The sequence below is a fragment of the Dromiciops gliroides genome, chromosome 4 (genome assembly GCF_019393635.1).
Source record: "Dromiciops gliroides isolate mDroGli1 chromosome 4, mDroGli1.pri, whole genome shotgun sequence".
In the NCBI taxonomy this organism is placed as follows: domain Eukaryota; kingdom Metazoa; phylum Chordata; class Mammalia; order Microbiotheria; family Microbiotheriidae; genus Dromiciops; species Dromiciops gliroides.
Genome location: NC_057864.1, coordinates 187,737,244 through 187,752,079, shown reverse-complemented (window position 1 = coordinate 187,752,079; position 14,836 = coordinate 187,737,244). Strand labels below are relative to the sequence as shown.

At 47.2% G+C, this 14,836-nt stretch overlaps 2 protein-coding genes across 5 annotated transcripts in view; one reads left to right on the top strand and one right to left on the bottom strand.

Moving 5' to 3' along the window:
* GNGT2 (G protein subunit gamma transducin 2) overlaps positions 1–14,836 on the top strand; it is a 76,690-nt gene that overhangs the window by 55,702 nt on the left and 6,152 nt on the right. The window contains exon 1 of one of the 4 annotated variants that reach the window (XM_044001412.1): positions 13,121–13,536. The exons of the other annotated variants lie outside the window; for them this stretch is intronic. The gene's annotated coding sequence lies outside the window, so the exon portion shown is untranslated. Of the gene's footprint in view, positions 1–13,120; positions 13,537–14,836 lie in introns of those variants that run through there. 4 annotated transcript variants of the gene reach the window in all.
* ABI3 (ABI family member 3) lies at positions 251–14,605 on the bottom strand. The gene is made up of 8 exons (XM_044001407.1): positions 14,093–14,605; positions 9,416–9,583; positions 7,764–7,940; positions 5,657–5,742; positions 5,177–5,263; positions 4,819–4,958; positions 4,318–4,467; positions 251–1,311 (listed from the first exon to the last, which is right to left on the bottom strand). Exons 1-8 carry the CDS (start codon positions 14,207–14,209, stop codon positions 1,148–1,150), a joined length of 1,089 nt encoding a protein of 362 aa, XP_043857342.1. The 5' UTR covers positions 14,210–14,605; the 3' UTR covers positions 251–1,147.

The window sequence follows — 14,836 nt, the reverse complement described above, 5'->3', positions numbered from 1 at the left end:
CTGCTGAGGAGCAAGAACTCAGCCCCCTGTTCATCCGCCAGCTTCGGGTAGACTCAGCTTGCACCACAGCGACCCCTATAGAACTCCCTTCTCCACCCAGTTATTTAAAAAAAAAAAAAGAGGGAGTTGGGATGGGGAGGGGCAGGGAAGAGTCAGGGAAATAGCCCTCTGGTGGTGAAATGAGGTAGTGCCCAGTCCCAACTCCTAGTCGTCCCCGCCTTCCACCCCCATCTATGCAGCAAGAGGCCAGTGACCTCTCCAAAGCCTCCAGCCCGAGCTGGGCACCCCCCCCCCCACCTTAACCCCATCTCCGGTTGTTTGGAACTCAAAAGCCATGATGTTTTTATGCAGAGCCAGCGCGAGCCTAAGGTCCCCCTCCTTCCCTTTCTCCCTGCTGTGTCTGAGAGCTATAAAGGAAGCAAAGGGGAAAAGGCATCGGAGTGAGGTCTCCTTTGTGTGGGAGGCAGCAGGAGGGAGGTCTCCAGTCAATTGATTAGCCGTTTCCCCCCCCCCCCCTTTTCTGAGCCTTCTCTTGAAGGCTGAGTCGTCAAGTACAGGACACATAGGTAGTCTCTGCTCTCAGGGAACTTCCTGCTTAACAGGACCAGGATGGAGGTGGCAGCAAGGTGACAAATCCAGCAGGACAAGGGCTAGAAGTCCCCCAAATCCAGAGAAAGGAGGTGATGTCGGATCCAACCTATTTAAGGGAGGTGAAATCCGAGGCCTCTATACATGAAATGATTTGCCCAAGTCACACATAAGTTTCCTAGAAGAGGGATTTCCCAGGGCTTAGGTGGGTGGGATCTGTTCCAAGGTTGGATGGTGTTCATGTAGCAGACCTTAAAATATTGGTGCTGAAAACTGGAAATGGGAGGGGAAGATCCCAGCAAAGTCCTGTGTCTTTTCCTCCAAGCTGGAACAGTCAAGAGCTTTAACAGGGTTTTATTCAAATTGGGGGTGGGTGGGAGTAGGGAATTGTCTCCAGGCACAGGAGAAAGCTTGCCTGAATGGCTGAAGTTACTGGGAATATTGGGGAAAGGGTAAGGCCCTTGAGCACAAGGGAGAGGTGAAGGCTAGATAAAGGCATCACTTAAATCATGCCCCTATCTTGGTACCAGAATTCCCAGGTGGCATGAAGGACAGGCCATTAGCAGCTTGGTTCCACGTAGTTTCCAGGGAAGAAGCCAGAACCCTCTGAGGTGACACCCTCGCACCAGCCATCCGAGTAGCGGCGGGTAACACAGATGGTAGTGCCCACATCAAAGGAGAGTTCATTTTCTTTCTGGCAGGTGTAGGGGTACAGCGTCACCACTGTGTGGGAGGAGGGGATATCACTGAGACCCTCACATAGTGATAATAGGGAAACTCAGCAGCTTGGTGTATCACCCAAGGGATCCTGGGTTTAAATCTTGCCTCAAAGCTAGCTGTGACCCTGGGCAAATCACTTGATTTATCTTGGCCTGAGGTGGTGCCTCTTAAGGTGGTACACTGAGGCACTGATCCATATGGAGAATAAAGATGAAAAGGATTTTGCTAAAAGACCTTCCTGGAAGAAGTACTATATTCCTAAGGAGTGAATGAGATCCATTTCTCAAGTGGTTATAAATCTCAACTATTACTATGCAGTTTTAGGCTCACTACCCTCTTGTTCATCACTCCATCTGGGGTTTTTCTTGGCAGAGATAATGAGAGTGGTTTTGTCATTTCATTATCCAGCTTCTTTTACAGAGGAGGAAACTGGGGCAAACAGGGTTAAGTTGCCCAGGGTCACATGGCTAGTAAGTGTCTGAGCCAGATTTGAACTCTCAAAGAGGAGTCCCTGACTCTAGGGCTGACACTATTCAACTAGCTGCCCTCTTCACTTCTACCTCTTACAATGTTGAAGTGGGAAAGGACCTCAGGGTAAATCTAATTCATACCTGAACAGCCATTCCCCCCATTGTTATCCCCAACAGGGGGTTGTCGAACTTTTTGAAGACCTCCAGTGACACTCATTTCTTCTGGAAATCACCCATCTGATCTACTTAGTTCTGCCCCATATAACCAAAGAGAACAAGTTTGTTCATTTCTCCCATGATAGGTCTTCATCCAATTCTACTACATGGTCCCCAGTCCATTTGCTTATTCAGACTGCCCTGCAGTTAATATTCATCTTAAAATGCGGTACCTAGAACATGACACTAGATAATCCAAATGTCAGAACAGGGGATGAGGGACTATGATCTGAGTCAGAATACTATACCTCTCATTGCACCATATTAGGTTTTTTAAACTTTATAGTCTATGAAAACAACCAATTTACACATGAATTGTCTAGCCACATTTCCCTCATCTTGTGCTTATGCAATTGATTGTTTAAACCCAAGTGAAGGTTTTTGCATTTGCCCTTTTAAATTTTGTCTTTGAGCTGGCCTTTTGTTCCTTTTTCAAAATTTTTTTTGCGTCCTGATTTAACTTTCTCAGCCATGTGCCAACTGAAAATTTGATAAATCTGTTAATTGTGCCTTTTAAGTCGTTGATTTAAAAAAAAAAAGTTAAGCACTATAAAAGGATAGATACCTCTGGTACTCTACACATATAGTGTTGGGCTTGGCTTAGAAAAACCTGAATTCAAATCTTGCTTCATACAGCTGTGTAACCCCAGACAAGACAACCTCTTTTTACCTGTTTCCTCATGTGTAAAATGGTGATAATAGGACTTAAGTGATTTATAAATATTTGCTATTATTGTTCCAAACTGACATAGATCTACTGATTACTCTTTTGACTATGTAGTGTTCTCTCCCAGTCATTTCCCCCTGCTACCCAGTAAAAACTTGTTTCCAAGTCAGACTGACCCACCCAGAATTGGGAAGGGGAACCATTTACAGAAATGAATGTGTTGAAAATAAACCTGGCCATGAAATATTTTCAGTTATCTGATTAGGGTATCTGCTGCTTCCTTGGGAGGCGGATTCTGAATTCCTCAGATTCAAAGCCTGATTTGGACATATTCGTGTCTATGCCTCAGGCAAGGTCTGAAAATCATACCACATAAGCTCATGTTTAGAGCTGGATCAAATTTGCTCATATCAAAGATGAGGCAACTGATTAAGGAGCATAAATGACTAGCCCAAAGTCACTCAGTGACAGGATTTGAACCCTGGTCCTCTCATTCTTGGAGCAGATCACATGTGGAAGGAGTAGTGAATTAAAAGCCAGATATGTACTCTGTAACCTGTAAGATCATAGATTTGAAGTTGGAAGGGATCTTAAAAGATCATCTCATCCAACACTGTCATTTAGCAAAGGAACCTGAGGACTAGAGAGCTTAGGTGACTTTTATGTGGCCTTGTCATTAACTTCTCTAGGTCTCAGCTTTATAAAATGCAGATTTACCCCCCTGGGGCAAATAAATAACTGTTGAAGTTTCTTAATTTAAGTGCATATTTTACAAAATTTCTCTTCCTCTTAAGTTCTGGGTCCTTGCCCTCCTGAGCCAACAGTTAAAGGGAAAGACTAAAACTACAAGAAGCATGGAATCAGTGGCATAGTATTTAGATATTTTACTAGTTCACAGTATAGCTTTCCTGGGGAACACTAGACAAGATATCTGAGGTCACTAGAAACGAGTTTCTAAGGGATCATGGAAAGGAAGATGCCAACCAACCCTTTGGTATGCTGGAAAGAGCAAACTTCTCAGTACCAGTACTAGATCTGGAAGGGTCTCTTCATTTGTAAATGAGGTTTCTTGCTGAAACCATGAAGTCCCATTTCTGTTTTGTTTTTTTGTTTGTTTTTTTTGCAAGGTAGTGGGGGTTAAGTGACTTGCCCAGGGTCACACAGCTAGTAAGTGTCAAATGTCTGAGGCCTGATTTGAACTCAGGGACTCCTGAATCCAGGGCCGGTGCTTTATCCACTGCACCACCTAGTTGCCCCCCCCCCATTTTTTTTTAAGCCCCATTTCTTTCAAATGAGGCTGTTGGGAGGCTGGACCCAGGGAACCTAGGCATCCAAATGGTGTGAAACCTTGCTGGTGTAACACTTTTCTCTAAGTGCTGCTGTTCAGTTATTTCAGTCACGTCTGACTCTTCATGACCCCATCTGGGGTTTTCTTGGCAACAATACTGGAGTGCTTTGCCATTACCTTCTCCGGCTCATTTTACAGATGAGGAAACTGAGGCAAACAGGGTTAAGCGATTTCCCCTGGGTCACACATCTAGAAAGTGTCTGAGGCCAGATTTGAACTCAGGAAGATGAGTCTTCCTGACTCTAGACCTGGCACTATTTGCTGTTCCACCTAGCTGCTCTTTCTCCGTAATACCTAGAAAGTAGTACCTTTCTCCAAGTACTGAGCAGGAGCCCAGGTCGGTTCTTCCAGGTCAAAATCAGGGGGTGGAGGAGGTGGCAGCATCAGTTCATCAGTCTCCATGGTTGGGGGCAGGTCTAGGGGTGGGGGCAGGTCTAAGGGCAAGGGCAGATCTGGTGCTGAAAGGAAAGCAGAAGTTGGTAGGAGGGGAGGATCTTGGGCAGAAGACAAGAAAATAGACCCTGTCTTTTGCCACGTCTTCCACAAGATGTAGAACAAGTCTAGATATATGCTACACTTAATTTCGTAAATCTTTGTTAAAGAAGTTAAGTACCTTCACAATCCTATCCCCCAAGTAGTATATCCCACTTGGGGATTTCCCCCCACAGCTACCTTTGGGGCAGTGTATTACAATCTAAAGCAGAAAACTGAAGGTTCTTTTGGTGAAGGTGAATGAAAGAGGAACCTGAGACCAGAAGGGATGTGGAGGGAGCTGGAGAGAGGAATGAGGGAGGTGTGGGGCCCTTTACCTGTCTGGGGTGTGGACAGCTCCTCAGGAAGAGATTTCTCCAGTGCTTCAGTGCTTGAGGAAGTGGAGCCAGGAAGTGGTGGGGCTTGGGGCAGCATCGACACCTTGGCCACGGGGAACCCACAGATGCCTTCAGTGCTACTGGAGTCCAAAGAAGGACAAAGGGACATCTGAGGACCTTGACTCTTTGATCCTGATCCCCAACCACCTAATTACCTAGTCCCACAATCTTTGACTGCCCAGACTCCATATATCCCAAGGACAGGGGAGGAAGGAAGCAATTGTGGCCAAGATAACTACTTCTGAAGGGCAGCTGTTCCCTCCCCAGCCACCAGTCTTTACCAGTGGATAGTGTTTACCTGGTAGAGGTCAGAGAGGAGGCTCCAGAGATTTTGTCATCAGGAATGACTGGGAGGTGTACAGGTTCAGGAACTCTGGGGACCCGACTGGAGGAGAATGAGGGGAATGACAAAATGAGGTGGTGGAAGGAGAAAGGAAGAAAAACACACATTAAGTGCCAATTATGTGCCAGGCATTGTTCGAAGCGCTTTACAAATCTGATTGATCCTCTCGACAACTCTGGGAGGTAGGTGTTATTATAATCTCCACTTTATAGTTGTGGAAACTGAGGCCGAATGAGGCTAGGTGACTTGCTCAGGGTCAGCCGGATTTGGTTACAGGTCTTCCTGACTCCAGGCTCTATGCTTTTCCCACTGCTTCACCTACCTCCACTAGATAGGGAATAGAGAAGGTCTGGGAGTGATCTGGGGAAAAGAGGGAAGGGACGGCCCAGCCAGGGACAAATAAGGGTTTTTGAGCTATACAAGAACCTCACTCACCCCAATGTTCCTGAGGCTGGGGCAACTGCAGTCTTGATGCTCTTTCGGGAAAGTGTCCCAGTTCTGGACAGCTGGGTGCTCAGATCCTAGGAGAGGAGAAATGGGCCAAAGTTAAGGGGCTGCCCTCTTCTCCCCACTACTCCCCATTCCTTCCTATCCTTTCCTTGACCTCAAAAGGAATTGAAAGAGGAACTAGGGTACCAGTGATGGGAACTGGGTGGGGAAAATGACTGCCAATTCTCAGTTTCGCTTCCCAGCTACACCTCCCCTCTCTCTTGTCTGACAGTCTCCAACCACAGCAGTTGGACCCAGCACACATCAGAAGCATGAGGTATGCAGACTTCACTGCCACCAGAGTCAGAGCTGAGGCAGACACCCTGTCTGCCAGCCACTTCCTCTCTTCAGCCACAACATCCCCATATCTTCTCTCTTAGTCTTTTGGAGAAGACACTTCCCTCAATGTTTTTGGCCCCTTAATCTTCCAACAACCTCCTTCCCTCCTGCCTCCATCCAGATTTTTTCCTCCCTCTGTATAAGAGCCTTAACAGTAGAACCTGAGAAGGGACCAGACCTCTGACTCCAACAGAGAGGCCCAGAACTCTCAGGGAAGGGGGAGGCTTCCCTTACAGGGATCAAGCAGTAGTTTTGGAAGGTCAGGCCAGTTTTTGGAAAGTATCAGGGGAAAAAGTGGCCAGGCCTGGGAAGGTGTTTGTGTTTTAGACCTCAATAGATCAAGCAAAGGACAGAATTCACAGTAATATGCAAATGAGCACCTAATGGTGGTTTTGTTAGCTTGTTTTTGTTTTGTTAGGGAACTGCTGAAAGTATCCATGTGTGGGGCAGCTAGGTGGTGCAGTGGATAAAGCACTGGCCTTGGATTCAGGAGGACCTGAGTTCAAATCTAGCCTCAGACACTCGACACTTACTAGCTGTGTGACCCTGGGCAAGTCACTTAACCCTCATTGCCCTGAAAAAAAAAAAAGTATCCATGTGTAAGGAACGCTGTCCCTTTGAGGTCCTACTCATCAGGAGCCCTTGATGAAAAGGGCAAAAAAAAAAGCGTGTGTGTGTGTGTAAGGGAATCGATTTATATTAAAGCTATTTTTTATAAGGGGCAGTCGATGACAAGGGCAGGAAAAAGGGACAGTGTGATCTTCCATGTGGATGGTGGTCATTGCCACTTCCACTCACAGCAAGAGGAAATGGACTTTTAATCTGCATGCAGCAAGAGGGATTTAAGATAGATGTGGCTTGGGTGACAGAGTGTGTGGAATTTCCTTTGGAATGAGATCAAGGGATTATCGAAAATGACCATATTAACGGCTGAAGAAATAGAGATTTGAAGAACCCAATCTCCCAGAGTGAGGAAGTGGGGGACGAGGGGAGGAATCGGGAGGACTGCTCTGGAGGATTCCCCCACCCCCAGGTTCCCTGAGAGCTCCGGTAAGCAGCTGCGGCCCAACCCCACCTCCTTCTCTCCACCCTGACAGCACTGACAGCGGCTGAGAAAGCAGTAAGACCTCAAACCCCCAGACAGAGGAAGTGTCTATTTCATGCAGTGGTGGGGGCCGTTCTCTTGCACACCCAGGCCCCAGCACCTACTGCTTTTCCTCAGGACCCCACAGTAAGAGAGAAAACTTGGAACCTAACTTCACACTCAGTAATAATAATAATAATAATAATTTTAAACTTGTTTGGGGGCGTGGAACGCCAGGGTATTAAGGGACAATTGTGAAAGGTCTAAGACAATAGGAGACGTAAGAAGTAGAGCAATTTGCTCAAAAGGGAGATTGGGAAGTACGGAGGATACAAGGGGGGAAGTTGAGTTTTGTGTCTCCCCCAGAGTCAGAAACAGTAGCCCGTTCATGGGTTAGAAGTTAATGTTGGGGGCAGCTAGATGGCGCAGTGGATAGAGCACCGGCCCTGGAATCAGGAGTACCTGAGTTCAAATCCGGCCTCAGACACTTAACACTTAACTAGCTGTGTGACCCTGGGCAAGTCACTTAACCCCAATTGCCTCACTAAAATTAAAAAAAAAAAAAGAAGTTAATGTTGGAGGGAGGAAGCCTGAGGGCATGGCCAAGATTGGGGGAACCTCCGGTTCTACCTTGATCCCATGCCCAACATCATCCAGGCAGGCAAAGTTGAGAGGTTTCCTATAGTAGGGTTCCAGCACAGGCAGGTTCTCAGGGGGGACGATCTTCTGGTTTGAAGGAAGCCTCTGGAACACAGCCAACGTTCCAATCTCCCTTCGGGCAACCTTCTCCTTGTGCATGTTCACCATCTGGAGATGGGAGGGGGGAAGTGATGTGAGAGGTCAAGGGAGGGTAAGTGTTGTGGGCATCGATCCAGGGCCTGACAGAACTCTTTAAGGACCCTTTCAAACCATGGTGGGGAGGTGGAGGGGGGGAGGAGGAAGATACCACATAGAGATGAGGGCCAGGGAGGCTAAGCTATGTTTCCAAGGTCACACAGTAATTACAGTAGGGAGTGGTGTGTACGTATGGGGGGAAAAGGGGGGAGGATGGAGCCACTTCAGTAACTTCCTGTGGAGAGGGAATGGCAATTATTATTAGACAGACAGGAACAGGAGGAAGGGAGAAAACATGGAATCCCCCAGGGGGTGGGGTTGAGGGGAGGGCTGCTGGGAGGGAGCTAGATTGGCTCAGAACACATCATTCCAACCAAAGGGGTGAGGTGGGAGGGGATCTGGGGTCTGAAGGCCTGGATAGGAAGGGTGGATGGATGTGCTCTGTTCCTCCATGGAATTCTCACTGGAGACTCGGAACCTGGAGAAAAGGAATTGTGTGCTAGGGCAAAAGGAAAGGGCACACCCCATGAGCTGGTGGAAGGGGGTTGGGGGAGGGGGGAGATTCACGTGTCTGTCACAGGCCAGAAGTGCACTTGTGTATGCAGGAAGGAAAGAGGACGGTGTGGGGGCGAGGGTGAGGGGAAGTGAGGGACATATTTCCGCAGAGTTCAGCCTCCTGCTCGAACATACCCTGGTGCTAATCTTTTGCTCTAAGGTGCTATGTCCAGTCCACTGCCCATCCTCTACTGGAGAGCAGGATTCTCTGTCCATCTCCTAGTAAAATGGAAAGAGGGCTGGCTGTGGAGTTAGAGGACCTAGGTTTGAGTCCAGTCTCTGCCACTTATGTATGATTTGTATAACCTTGGACTCATCACATAACCCCTGTGGCCCTCAGTTTCCTCCTCTGACAAATGAAAGGGTGAGACTAGATGATCTCTAAAGCCATGATTCTTGAGACCTTAGCCATGACTACAGACAAAGCCGGGAGCCAGCCTTGGGAAACATTCATATTCCTTGTCCTCTAGACAACACAGCGCAAAGAGGAGAAACTTTGGGAGCCCAAATCAATTTGCAAGGGGAATGGCCACAGTGGACCTAGAGATTTGATGGCAATTATGGGTGGGGAATGGCCTCCTGGGAGGGAGGATCCAGGACAAGGTTTCTTAAGAATTTTTGTATCATGGACCTTTTGACAGTTCATGAGGCCCATAGATAATTTCTGAAAACTGTGTCCTTAAGTGTGCAAAATAAAACACAAAGACTACAAAGAAAACCAATTCCACTGAAATATAGCTAGCAAAATATATATTTTTAAAAAACAAGTTATCGGACCTAAGTTTAAAGACTCATGGCTAGGTGCATGCTATAGGAAGGAGGAAGGGGGATAGGATTGGCTCTGTTAGGTTGGGCCAAAGACAGCTGAACTGGCTCTTCCTCCTCGTCCTTACCTGGTCCAGTGTGCTCACATTGGCCTCCACCTGCCTCAGCCCAGTGTCCTGGAGATCCAGCATCCTCAGCAGATGGCCAGCCAGATTGCTGATCTGGTAGGCCACACTGGCCAAGGCCTGAGTGGTAAAAGCCATGGTTTCCTCCAGGGCTTTCCTCTTTTCTGTGGCCTGTAAGACATGCAGTTCTACTTCCAGTGCAGCCCTTTGCCCAGACCTCACACGCATCATTGCTTAAGGTCCCGAATACTAACCTCTCTTTTTATATATGGGCAAACTAAAGCCCCGTGCAGAGGAAATGATTTGCCTAAGGTTTCACAGAAAATAAGGACTTCACCCCAAGTCTCATAATTTCAAATCAAGGGCCCTTCCCACTATACCACAACTATCACTCTAAGAGTAGAAGGTTAAAAAAAGGAAAAAAGGATCACCACAGAAATTAAGTGCATTAAGACTGATACCTCGGCATGAGTGATGAAGAAAGGCCTGGCAAGAGATCTCAGAAAGGACTTTCCTGTCACCCTCAAAAAACCTGCAGGGTTAGGATGCTGAAATATAGAAGGCATTGCCAGCACTTCGATTTTTTTTTTTTAAACTGGTAGAGACAACTGAGCTTAGTACAGGGGTTCTAAACCTTTTTTGTATCCTGGACTCCTTGGGCAGTCTGATAAAGCCTAGGGACCCCCTCCTCAGAATCCAGTTTTTAAATAATGGAAAGAAATGCTCAATTTTAGCTAGAGGCCAGTGAAAACAAGGACGTGATTTTTTTTTTCCTCATCCAAGTTCATGAACTCCCTAGGAGTCTGTGGATCCCAGGTTAAGAACCCCTGGCTAGGGGCAGCTAAGTGGCGCAGTGGATAGAGCACTGGCCCTAGAGTCAGGAGTACCTGAGTTCAAATCTGACCTCAGACACTTAACACTTACTAGCTGTGTGACCCTGGGCAAGTCACTTAACCCCAATTGCCTCACTAAAAAAAAAAAAAAAAAGGAGCCCTGGCTACCAGGAAGCATTAGCCGTCACCACTGTACACCACATAAGCTTTTCTGTGGCTACCTCTCTCCCTTACCCCTGTGGTGGCCTTACTGTCTCATAGGGTCTCTGTCTGTTTCCCCTGTTCCCTAGGCTTAGTGTCCCAAAGTCTCTCTCCCTTGCTCCAAAAGATTTTTTTCTAGCTCCCGGGCCCAAGCATGGCTAGTGATGGCTCTGTCTATCTGGTAGAGCAGTTTTCTTTTCCCAGACAGGAGGGTTGACACAGGCGATCCACCCAACTTCCTTTTCATCTTTAGGCACCCATGGAGACCTCCTTTCCTCCCTGGCTATTGGAGGATGGACTAATAATGGTCAGGGAAAAAGAGAGAGGCAAGAGGACTGGACAGATGAATTTTCCTATTCACTCCATTTGTCAAAGACTGTCAAGGGTCTACTATGTGCAAAGTTAATAACAATAGTCAGTATTCACTTATTAAATGCCTATGTGCCAAATACCGTGTTGGGCATTGGTAAGATATCAACGTAGGTAAAAGACACCACCCCTGCCCTATAGGAGCTTACAGTTTAGCTGGGGAGATATGACCTGTACATAAACAACTATAGTACATGTTAGAATGTGGTACATGGCTTGGAGGAGGGAAGGAGTAATTAGCTGCTATGTGGACAAGCACAGAAGTAGGAAATGAATTAATTACATTAATAGTAGCTAAAGTGCTGAAATTAGAATGAGGCAAACCTGAGCTCTTATCTTTTTGATCCTAGGCAAGTCACTTCATCTTTTTTTTTTTTTTAGTGAGGTTGGGGTTAAGTGACTTGCCCAGGGTCACACAGCTAGTAAGTGTTAAGTGTCTGAGGCCTGATTTAAACTCAGGTACTCCTTGACTCCAGGGCTGGTGCTCTATCCACTGTGCCACCTAGCTGCCCCGTCACTTCATCTTTTTAGCCTCCGTTTCCTCATCTGTAAAGTGGGACTAATCATAATAGCACCTACCTCCCAGGATTGTTGTGAAGATAAAATGCAACCATTCTGCAAACACTATATCAGTGCTAGCTAGTGTACTTATTCATAATATTTACCAATAATAAACATTTTGGGGGGGCGGGGCAATGAAGGTTAAGTGACTTGCCCAGGGTCACACAGCTAGTAAGTGTCAAGTGTCTGAGGCCAGATTTGAACTCAGGTCCTCCTGAATCCAGGGCAGGTGCTTAATCCACTGCACCACCTAGCTGCCCCCGGTAATAAACATTTATTAAGTACTTACTGTGTGCAAAGCACTGTGTTGGGCACTGAGAAAAATATTAAATGTTAAAATTTCAACTGTGATACTGAATATCTTGGGAAAGTCACTAAACTTTTGTCAGTCTCAGTTTCTTCTTGAAAACATAGAGTTTGGGAGCAGCTAGGTGGCACAGTGGATAGACCACTGGTCCTGAAGTCAGGAGGACCCAAGTTTAAATCCAGCCTCAGACACTTATTAGCTGTGTGACCTTGGGCAAGTCATTTAACCTTAATTACCTCCAAAAAAAGAAAACATAGGGTTTAGATGAGATGACCTACAAGCAAGAGTGTGTTGGCCCACTAAGACACCTCCTTTAAAATTTAAACTACATTATTGACCTTTTCTCCATAATTTTCTTAAGCCTAGAGAATCAACAAAACAATGAATGAGGTAAATGCTCTCAGGAGCTCAAGCTGACTCCAGCTTGAATTTACAGAGCATCTGTAAGGTTTCTTCTAACCCTTATTAGGAAACAGCTGTTTGGGCCCAGATCTGGGAGGTTGAAGGCTGCACCCCATCTCTGAGCCTTGACTCTGGTTTTGGCTGATGAGGAAAAAGCCCCTGGAGTCAAGTGGGGAAAGAAGATAAAGGGCAAGGGGATGAGGAGGACCCTATGATGGAGTTTGAGAGTCCCTCCCTCCAAAGATTTCAAACCAATTACCCCAAATCCAGAAACTCAGTCAATCCTGAGAAATGAGCTATACAGAACTGTGGTTAACCCCGACATCTCCTTGTTACCCTTGTGGTTTTCCTGACACCTGGTCAGACTGGGGAGAAGTGTGCAGAGGGGATGGGTAGAGCAGGGTTCTCTTTAAATAACAGCAGTGAACAGCCACCCATCTCCCCCCAGCTTGATGAAGCAACTTGCAAGTTTCCCAGATATAGCAAAGAAAGCAGCCAGTTATGGCCTGAAAAGTCTAGTTAGTTCACTGAATTGCAGAGACCAGAGTCTCGAAGTTTCTGCGAACCCCAGTTTTGGCCTCGGATACCCTTGCTGACCGAGTGAATTTCTTCCTTCCTCTTAACTTCAGTTTCTTAATCTGAAACTTGCCTCCTCCTTCCTTCTTTCCCTTCCAGTGAGGCAAAAGACAACCTCTCTGGGAAAAAATGCTTTGAGATCTCCAGAAGGAAGGGCTTCAGAAGCAGAAGGGCCTATTTTTCTCACAGATACAGCTGAGGAAGTTGAAGATCAGACCCAGGTCACCCGGGTAGCAGATGCGAGATTTGAACCCAAGGTTGCCCAACTCTAAAGCCAAGGCTTTCTTCTCAGTTTGTTGAACTGAACTGAATTATTCCACATTACAGTATGGGTGAGACTGGCCATCAATGGCCCAAGAACAGCTGCTATCTTGCATACTGTCTGGTATCATACTTGTATGTCACAGTGCCAATATGAACAGAAATTTCATCATTCTACCTCTCTCATATGTATACACTTGACAGAGCCCTTGATTTTCTCCCTCAGTGTCTTTCCACTGGCTCTCCCTAAACAATATCTCTTCCCCCTACCCCACCCTCACCAAAGTGGCAAGCTTCTTTTGCCTTACAAGTCTGAGAGGAGTGGGGGAAAGAAATCCAGGGAAGGCAGATAGCTCCAGCCAAGTAGCTCCCAGTTGCTTGGATAACCACAGAATCCAGAGAACTCTAAAAATCCCAGAATCTTTTCCCTTAATTGGTAGGTCCCTCCCAGAGATCATCTTGCATCTTCTTTCCTCAGAGTCCCACACTAATACAGTCTAACCCATCTTTTCTTCTTTTTCTTAAGTTTTCCTAGGATCAACTCAACTCACCATTAATTTTCTTCCATTTATTGCCCCAGAGACTTACCATGCCTACTATGAAGAATGGAAAGGGTTGGTGTTTTTTTTGTTTGTTTGGTTGGTTTTTTCTCCCCAAGATCTCACCTCTAGCCCTCCTCTTCTCTGGGTGGATGGGTAGGGGTCAGGAGGTAAGAGAAAGTGTGAAAAGGGTTCATAGTTTAAGATGGTATCACCTCTCACTGGAAGACCTCAGCATGAAATGAACTTAATTGGGCTCTGTAGCTATGGCCAGGGACCAAGTGCTGTGCAGGTAGGGATCGGGGAAGGGGTGGAGGGTCTTGCAAAGAAATGGAGACTTTTTTAGATGGGGGTAATGATTTTGACCAAGTCTCCCCCACCCAGGATTCCACAGAAAGCAGGTTCAAATGGCCTAGGCCCTGGGGCTGATGGGAATTGGGGTTCAGTGTTAGAGATAAGAGTCGGGATTATAGAAATAGGTTTAGTGTCAGGGGTGGAAGAGCTCAGAGTCAGAGATGGGAAGGAGCAGTGTTAAGGATGGGGATTTAGCTGGGGATGGCATCCAAGTACTGGGGAGCCAGTGCAATCAATGGGAGGGAGGTTGGATGGAGCAGAGTCGGGCACTACCTACCTGAACATAGTTGCTTTCACAGTAGTCAGCAACTCTGAGGAGGCTGCTGTGGTTGCTTCGGAGGGCCTCCCGGCCCTCGGGGATCTCAAACTCCAGGAGCTGTTGCAGCTCAGCCATGGTCCCCCGGGTTGTGGCTACCCTTCTCTCACTAGGCAGCCACTCAGAGCCACCGACCAGTTTTGTGCCTTTCCTGCGCTCTGATTGGCTGCCTGACCTGCCCTCCCTCTTGCTGGCTCTCTCTTTGGGGACAGAGAGACAAACCTGGCCAGGGGAGGGGGGTGAGGCTCATTCCGGGACAAGAGGAAGCCGATGTTTGCTCCCCTGTCCTTCTCTTGACTCCACTCAGACCCTGCTCAAAGGGGAAGGGTGAAGCAGGGGCTTAATTGGGTGTCACTCCTCTTCTTCCTCCCTCAAACTTACCCCCCTCGGAGGAAACCGAAGCTGAATGTGCTCTCAGGCCCCAGAGAGGAAGCCGGGGTGTGTGTTGGGAGGGGGGTGTAGGGAGGAGAGGACTATGAGGCTGAGGAGGAAGAGGCTGGTCCTATTGCTGGGGGAGGTGTGTGTGTGTGTGTGTGTGTGTGTGTGTGTGTGTGTGTGTGTGTGTGTGTGTGTGTGTGTGTGTGTTTTTCCACTCAAGGGGGTGGGGAGATGGGAAGAGAGCAGAGGGTGGGGGCTTCCTTGGGAAGCTCAGAGATGAGTCACTGGGGGGCTGGTGAGCTGGAAGGACTAGGACATGGAGATAAT